Here is a 9619-nt window from a genome sequence, read left to right on the forward strand (position 1 = left end):
CTGTAAAGAAAGCTGAGTGCAGAAGAATTGATGCTTTTGAACTGTGGTGTTGGGAAAAGTCTTGACAGTCCCTTGGACTGCAAGAAAATCTAACCAGTCAATCCTAAAGGAAATCAGTCCCGAATATTCATTGGAAGGACTGATGCTGAAGTTGAAACTTCCAGTATGGCCACCTGATGTGAAGAACTGACTCTTGGAAAAGACCCTGATGCTGGGAAATATTGAAGGCAGGAGGAGACGGGGACAACAGGGGATGAGATGGTTGGATAGCCAACTCGATGGACATGAGTTTGAACAGACTTCACGTGTTGTAGATGGAAGGGAGGGCTGGCGTGCTACAGTCCATGGGCTTGCAAAGAGTCAGACACAACTGAGTGACCAAACTGAGCTGAACTGAACTGAAAAAAGAAACAAAGTGCCCCAAGTGGAGTCAGCTGTTCTCAGACCACTTCAGCAAACCAAGACCAAGTACCTAAGTTAAATACAACCTCTCCAAGCAATGTAGTCTTAATCAGTCTGCAATTTTCTAGTCAGCATCAGTAAGGTAACCTGACACATAGACCCAGACCATTCCTCACACACAGGTGACCTAAGCCTGAAAGAATCCACTCTTTTCCCTTCGGCATATAAATTCCTCCTGTTTTGTACAGCTCTTCTCTACTTGATAAATGGGATGCTGCCCAATTCATGACTCATTCAATGAAACCAAATAGATCTTCAGAATTACTAGGTTGAATTTTTGCATAGACAACTGCAGTATCTGAACTTTATTTTCAAATTATATGCATGTATTATTCTACACATATATCCACTGTAAAAATAAACTGCACCCAGTGAATCATTTCACACAAAGCAGATGTACACTATGTGTTTTAAAAGCAACTATAAAAAAATGCCAATTCTTCCAGAAGTAATAACAATGCTATGTGTGTAGCATAAATCTTTTCTGATATAAAAACTTTATTTTTAGCCACTTCTAAGAAGAGGTCATGCATGTGCAATACTTTTATTTTATACTCCCCTTTTATACTAGATACTAGACTTTTATACTAGATACTAGACACTACTTCTTCCCCAACATTTCCTATTACCCAGAAGTCTGTAGATCTATTCTTGGATCTTCATTAATTGTGTGTAAACTTCAAGAACATATTTCCAGATACATGCATGTCTCCAAACTATGTTCAAAACTGAGTTTAACTAATAAAAATTGTAATGAATTTCAACAAATAAATCTTTTAAGGTACTATCTGTATAACATTGACAATTTTGCACATGTGTGTTTAGCAGGTGGTGTGCAATTGATTGTCTTTCAGCAGCAACAGAAGCACAGTCTCCATGGCACTTCTCTCTCCAGGGAATGTCTTCCTCTCTAATATAATGGTAGGAAGTTGCCTGGGAAGAACTCCAGAGGTGTGTGCAGAGGAAGCAAGCTAAGCACCATCCATCTGAAGAGACTTGAACCATGAGATTACAGGAAAAGGGGGCCAACAAACTGCACACATGGGGTTCCTCCACTGCTTGTCCTAGATCTGTGATCATGAATGACCTTCTCATCAAAATCCCCAAGAATCTCCACAGCTGGGTTGTCATTCTTCCTGGAAAGTAGTACTTTGCTGTTTAGGTGGGGGAAGAAAAAGAAAATCCATTTTAAAAGTTGAAGAAATCCAGAACTACTTGCCTTTAGCAGCGAACAAAAGCAGTTTTTCATATATAAACTGACATAGACTCTTAATTATGGAATACTTCCCAGCTTCGTCTCTTTGCAGATATAAGTCCTTTTATCCTCATCTTGATTAAGAACAGAAATGTGAAAGGGAGCGAGACCAGTTTCAGTGTAGTGTCTGCTTGGAAATAGTTGGTTTTTCTTGTAACACAAATACACAAGAAAATATTATTACATTGTAGAATTACATCAAGCAAAGTGAGGCCACTCACATGCTGTCTTTTCCCCAGGACATGTTGGATCTTTCAAAAGCACAGTTGTTTTACACTTTACTGAATAATAGAGGAAGTTTAGCCAGGTAAGGTCAATGTCAATTTTGGTGCATCATAACACTCAGGGTTTTAATTATGCCACCAAAATGCATGGACAGATAGAAACATGCTAACCAATGTGACCACCAAGATCAGTTTCTTTCTTTTGCTATAATTCTGGAAATAGTTATCATTCTGTATGCAGAACACATGAGAGTTTTGTCTTGGCCAAAATTTAAAATGCAACTGATTATTACTATGGATGCCAAAGAAAATAAGCCACTTATCCTCTCTAAACTGGATGTGCAATAATTGCCTGAGAGGTGCTATAAAGGTGAAGGATTCTTAGAAGTAAGTTTAATTTTCTTGCTAGGATAAAGAGAAATCAGTAATTGTAATTGGATGGCTTTGTTGTTTATTCATTTGTTTTTAAGCAACTTGTTTAAATTCGATCTCCAAGATAAATGACGGTTCCTGTTTGAAGACTTCAAAATTGACCATTCAGAAGTACAAATTTTCATACCTGTGTTTCTTAATCTTTGCAAGTTAATAGTAAAGACACTGATAAATCAAAATAACTTACTTGATGGAAGGTCACTGGATTGCATTAGTGGCTGAATTCATGAACTCTTGTAATAAAACTACATTAAAGCATGTGAACTATTCATGTCATATAGGGTAGAAATTGCTTATTGGGGATTGTAAATAGAATTTCCTGGATAGCATATTCCTAAAATAGCAAACCTGTGATTCAAATGAGGAGGTTTCAGAAGTTCTCATTCAAACTTATTAGATCAGTAAATATTTGCTTCACAGAAAAACAATGAATATTAACGATAATTATCTCTATCACTTCAATTTTGAAAATTCTAACAATTCCTATTTTGTTCCATGTTTCGAATTCTATATGCCTTGTTTCTCAGCCTCTTGCTCATCAATGTATTTTTCAATATTTTTCTTTTATATCTATCATCTATCCTGTACGAATATGTGTAACAATCATCTTACCTTCCATTTCTTTGGTTTTTCACACTATGCACATTGACGGCCCGTGTATTTTATTTTCAGAGAATTTGAGATACTTCTCACATCTGTTCAGAGTTATGCTCTAATGTATGTTCTCAGTTCAGTTCAGTTCAGTCAATCAGTCATGTCAGATTTTTTTGACACCATGGACTGCAGCACGCCAGGTTTCCCTGTCCATCACCAACTCCCAGAGCTTGCTCAAACTCATGTCCATCGAGTCAGTAATGCCATCCAACCATCTCATCCTCCTTTGTCCCCTTTCCTTATGCCTTCAATCTTTCCCAGCTTCAGGGTCTTTTCCAATGAGTCAGTTCTTCACATCAAGTGTCCAGAGTATTGGAGTTTCAGCTTTAGCATCAGTCCTTCCAATGAATATTCAGGACTGATTTCCTTTAGGATTGACTGATTTGATCTCCTTGCAGTCCAAGGGACTCTCAAGAGTCTTCTCCAACACCACAATTCAAAAGCATTAATTCTTTGGCGCTCAGTAGTCTATATAGTCCAACTCTCACACCCATACATGACTACTGGAAAAACCACAGCTTTGACTAAATGGGCCTTTGTTGGTAAAGTAATGTCTCTGCTTTTTATTATGCTGTCTAGGTTGGTCATAGCTTTTTTTCCAAGGAGTAAGTGTCTTTTAATTGACCATCTGCAGTGATTTTGGAGCCCAGAAAAATAGTCTCTCACTATTTCCATTGTTTCCATATCTATTTGCCATGAAGTGATGGGACTGGATGCCATAATCTTAATTTTACGAATATTAAGTTTTAGCCAACTTTTTCATTCTCCTCTTTCACTTTCTCCCATAAGGGTGGTGTCATCTGCATATCTGAGGTTATTGATATTTCTGCCAGCAATCTTGATTCCAGCTTGTGCTTCACCCAGCCCAGCATTCCACATGATGTACTCTTCATATAGTTTAAATAAGCAGGGTGACAACATACAGCCTTGTTCCAAGTATACATTTGGAACAGACTGGTTCCAAATCCTTTCCCGATTTGGAACCAGTCTGTTGTTCCATGTCCACTTCTAAATTGCTTCCTGACCTGAAAACAGATTTCTCAGGAGGCAGGTCAGGTGTGCTGGTATTCCCATCTCTTTAAGAATTTTCCACACTTTGTTGTGATCCACACAGCCAAACGCTTTGGCATAGTCAATAAAGCAAAACTAGATGTTTTCTTGCTTTTTCAGTGATCCAGCGGATGCTGGTAATTTGATCTCTGGTTTCTCTGCCTTTTCTAAATCCAGCTTGTAGATCTATGTCAATTCTATGTTTACATATATCCTTGCAATGAACTTGGTGTTTTCAGACTCTGTGTGTTTCTTTACACAGCAAGACAACTTGTTATACCAATTTTTTGTGTGTGTAATTTTACTCTGTTATTTCTCTCTATAAAAAAATCAGTGTCAAAGTGCTCATTTTACTTAGTTTGTTATATTTTTATGATTATGATCTGACTTTCTTTCCCACAGGAACAAAATAAGAATGACCAAGAATGGTGACTCACAATTAAGCAATGAAAGGAACAAATGCTAGCACTCCGGCAGGTTTCATCCTACTGGGCTTTTCTGACCAGCCCCACCTGGAGATAGTTCTCCTTCTTGTCGTCTCTATCATATACATTCTGACACTGATGGGGAACACAGCGATCATACTGGTCTCATACTTTAACCCCAAACTCCACACACCCATGTATTTCTTCCTCTCCAATCTCTCCTTCCTGGACCTCTGTTTCACCACCAGTGTTGTCCCACAAATGCTTTGGAATCTCAAGGGGCCTGACAAGACCATTAGCTACACTGGCTGTGTGATCCAGCTGTATGTTGCTTTGGGGCTGGGCTCCACGGAGTGTGTCCTGCTGACTGTTATGGCCTATGACCGCTTCAATGCCATCTGTCGACCCCTCCACTATGGAGTGATAATGCACCCAAAGCTCCTCCAGCAACTAGCAGCTCTGGCCTGGATCAGTGGCTTTGTGGGGTCCACTGTTCAGACCATCCTTGTTTTCCAGTTGCCTCTCTGCAGCCATCACATGGTGGATGACTTCACGTGTGAGGAGCCTGCCCTGATTAAGATTGCCTGTGTGAACACAACTTTCCTGGAAAATGAGCTCTCCATAGCTTCTGTCCTCTATGTGGTGATACCTCTGGGGCTTATTCTGGTCTCCTATGGCTGCATTGTGAGGAGTGTGCTAAAGATAAAATCCACTGAAGGCAGGAGGAAAGCATTTGGGACTTGTGGGTCCCACCTAATTGTTGTGGTTTTGTTTTTTGGGACTCTAGCTTCCATTTACATTCAACCCAAGAGCAAATACACACAGAATTACAGCAAATTCCTCACCCTCTTCTACACTGTAGTGACACCCTCACTTAATCCTTTGATCTACACCTTGAGAAACAAAGAGGCTAAGTGGGCACTAAGAAGGTTGCTGGGAAGCGACCCAAGTTAGGGAGAAATGTGAAATATCCTCACACAATCACTTAGATATTAAGAACTTTAGCATCATCGAATTTTGGTTTTTCCTTTTGTTTGTAAACATCACAGCTAAATCTCCTGAATAAAATGGTATGAAATGTTCTTTCAGTGACACCCTGAAGCTGCCTACTGTAAATTCTTCTCATATTCCTTTCCAGAAATGTTATGTCTTTTTTCTTTTGGCTGTTTTCTAAAGACTCTGAGAATAAATAAATAAATATTTATAGTGGTGCATATGTATACATATTATAATTTTCCAAATCCTGGAGTTATTGCTCTAGAGATTAACTAATGCCAGGGTGGATATTTTCATGACAGATCTATTTTCTCATCACAGAAATAGAGATAGAACTTTCTTGAGAACTTTCTATTGTTCTCCAGATCTCTCATTCAGTAGTTCCACAGGCCATAACAGTTCTGTCCATTATTTACATACAAACACAAAGGTCCACTGGAAAACCTACAATTACCTAACAGTTTTTCTTTCAGGGGGATTAATGATTCTTGTTCATTTACTAGAGGCATCTGGGACTAAGTTCATCCAGGGATTTTTCTGATCTCTTCCACCCACAGAGAAGCTTCCAAGAGATAAGAACCATGAGACTGAGTATTTCTCATTTATACATCTCTTGTGCTCACATAATGGCTCTCAATCTCTTTTGATCAATTCTTTAACTCTCTATCTGAAATCTAAGAAAATATGCATTAGAATTTTGAAGTATTGTCATTTAATCTAAATATCTGTATTTGTCACAATATAAGATTTCTTTACCAAAACATGTCTTTGGCCTCCTATATATTATTCACTTTTATGGATATCATAACTTTAGAAAATAATTCTCTTCAAACTGAATATAAAGTTTTATCTATTCTAATAACACACTTTAAAATCTTGGTAATATGTTCAGTTTAATATTGACCTTATTTTACCCATATCCACATAGTTATTTGCTTATAAAATATTATCAATAGTTTATTGGCTTTAATTCTAGAGCCTGCTTAGATATAATCACAACATGCTATGGTTTCATGAATGTACTGTACTTTTTTCTTAAATAGGGATTTCCCTGGTGGTCCAGTGGTTAAGACCGCATGCTTCCAAAGCAGGAGGCATGGTTTGATCCCTGTATGGGGAAATAATTTCCCAGATACTGTGTGCTGCTGCCAAAAAAATCAATTCTTTTAATAGAGTATAAATTCTAAGAATCATTTTAACAAAGACAAATAATTCTCTTGGATATATTAAGAAGTTGAATAAATTAGTAAAGAAAAGCAACTATATTGGAGAAGATAATAAATGATCTAGTCAGAAGGCATTGATAAGGTTAACACGTGGCATCTAAGTAAACTTTCTATATCTCTGTTCATGAGATAAAATTTTATTGACATTAGTAATTTAAACTGGTTATATTCAAATCAAATTACTTCACTGATTAGGACAGGTAAATGCATACTAAGCACTAAGATTACCCAAATCATGTAAAATCTTATAGTTTTAATTATACAATAAAATTCTCCAGGGGGGTCTTCCCGACCCAGGGATCGAAACCAGGTCTCCTGCATTGCAGGCAGACGCTTTAACCTCTGAGACACCAGGGAAGCTCCAATAAAATTTTAAAAGCTATTAAAATGATATCCTTATGGCCACACTAGGATAGAACATTAATACTTTCCATATACTCTTTTGGTAATAAGATGTCTATAAGAAAACGCACTGTAAAGAATACAAAAAAGACATACCATATGAATACTAGCCAAAAAAGAAGGCTGGCATGATCTTACTAGTATCAGAAAAGGTAGCCTTTCAGGGAAGAACTATTATTGGGAATTAGGAGAGACATTGCATATTGTGAACCATTTAGTTAACTTGAAAGCTATAGTAATCTTTAATTAATATTCTATCAAATAACTTCAAAATATAAAGCAAAACCTAAGAAGTAAGAAAGGAAATAGGCAAATTCACAGCCAGAATTGAATGGATAACTGGTAGAAAAGAAATATAAATGAATAAGGACATAGAAAATTAAAGAGCACAGCAAAAATTACAAAATTAATATAGTGAAAACACTGAAGGCATGACGACATACAAAATTTTCCAGGCACACACAGGGCATTTTAGAACATCAACCATATATTGAATAATAAATGAATACATTTCAGAAGTTTAAAAGCATAAGAGCATTTTGTCTAAAAAAATAATCAAACAAGGCCAGAAATCAGTAACACAGTGAACAAAGGATTAGTGCTCTTAATGTGTAAAAATTTCTAATATGGAAAATTGATATAGAATAATTTCAAATAAACCCATGTATGTTAACAAGCATTTTAAAATGATCAGTATCATGCCAATTTTGTTTCGTCTATTTAGTCAACAAAACTTCCCTGCTTAACCTCTCCTTTTCCCTCCGCACAGGTTTGCCCTGGCAAGTTCTGAAATTGCGCTTATCAACCTAGAGGCACAGAGGAACATGCACAAGGTGGAAAGCAGGGACTCAGCTCAACCAAATCGCCACTGCAAGGTCTCAGACGGGAGCAGGCTGAAGCTCAGGAAACACAGAATCTTTACATGTAAATCAAGTGTCACTCGACAGTGGGCATTTTATTTACTAATGTGAAAATACTTTATTACTAAAAGTGGACACTTTTACCATTTGTAAATGACCAAAAAGTTATAGCACACTCTGGAGTTTTAAACCAGGACCAAGGAAAGAACTGCTACATGGTACAGGCAAGATGAATAAAGGAATAAAGATATTGTTGTGTTTTACCCACACTCCATGAGTAGTCTCATCATTAATATATCAGTGGGTAAACATGGACTGAGTTTTGCTGGGTGCCAGGTACTCTGCCAAGTATGTTACGTGTGGTAACTCACTTATTACCTGCCACCCTAGGAACCTGAAACTGTCATTCCACTCACTATTGATTTGAAAACTTTACCTTCTAGAAGTTCAACAACTTGCCCGAGGAATTAGAATCTAAGTTGATCTGAATCTGGAGTCTATGATCTTATCTAATATGAAATACTCTCCTTGGGATCATAGGAAGTCCAACTTCCTTAGCATAATATATATCACTCCCTTTGTGATATGATACTTTTTAAAATCTTTCAAGTGTATTTCTTGTCATTTTCTATTATACTCTTGCTCCCCTAGATAGAATAGTTTAATTCCCTAAAAGATCTGTTTCTCATACTTTCATTAATTAGAACATGAAAGACACATTTGTGAACGATGAGATTAAGTTGGATTTTGAGAAGTATATGGTGTAATTTCCATAAATTTAATGAAAGGAAAAACTATTCAGAAACAGCTGGTGTCTACTGATTGAACATAAGATGAACGTCGTGAAAGACAGGAGTAAGAATATGGAGAATTGAATTTTGTGCTATTTAGACATTTACTTGATGTTAAAAAAGAAACAATATATAAAAAAAATATTAATAACCTCAGATACGCAGATGACACGACCCTTATGGCAGAAAGCAAAGAAGAACTAAAGAGCCTCTTGATGAAAGTGAAAGAGGAGAGTGAAAAAGTTGGCTGAAAACTCAACATTTCAGAAAACTAAGATCATGGCACCCGGCCCATCACTTCATGGCAAATAGGTGGGGAAAAAATGGAAACAGTTACAGACTTTATTTTCTTGGGCTCCAAAATCATTACAGACAGTGGCTGCAATCATGAAATGAAAAGATGCTTGCCCCTTGGAAGAAAAGCTATGACCAAACTAGGCAACATGTTAAAAAGCAGAGACATTACTTGCTGACAAATGTCTGTCTAGTCAAGCTTGGCTTTTCCAGTGGTCATGTACAAATGTGAGAGTTGGACTGTAAAGAAAGCTGAGCACAGAAGAATTGATGCTTTTGAACTGTGGTGTTGGGAAAACTCTTGACAGTCACTTGGACTGCAAGGAGATCTAACCAGTCAATCCTAAAGGAAATCAGTCCCGAATATTCATTGGAAGGATTGATGCTGAAGATGAAACTCCCAGTACTTTGGCCACCTGATGCGAAGAACTGACTCTTGGAAAACACCCTGATGTTGGGAAAGATCGAAGGCAGTAGGAGAAGGGAAGAACAGAAGATGAGATGGTTGGATAGCCAACTCGATGGACATGAGTTTGAGCAGATTTCAT

General features: G+C 37.3%; 1 protein-coding gene across 1 annotated transcript; it reads left to right on the forward strand.

The window, feature by feature from the left end:
- The first annotated feature begins 4523 nt into the window (after positions 1-4523).
- Positions 4524-5456, forward strand: LOC113881477 (olfactory receptor 2G3-like). Its single transcript, XM_027524499.1, has one exon. It carries the CDS (start codon positions 4524-4526, stop codon positions 5454-5456), a length of 933 nt encoding a protein of 310 aa, XP_027380300.1.
- Positions 5457-9619: the final 4163 nt, after the last annotated feature.

Source organism: Bos indicus x Bos taurus, chromosome 23 (assembly GCF_003369695.1).
Source record: "Bos indicus x Bos taurus breed Angus x Brahman F1 hybrid chromosome 23, Bos_hybrid_MaternalHap_v2.0, whole genome shotgun sequence".
NCBI lineage: Eukaryota > Metazoa > Chordata > Mammalia > Artiodactyla > Bovidae > Bos > Bos indicus x Bos taurus.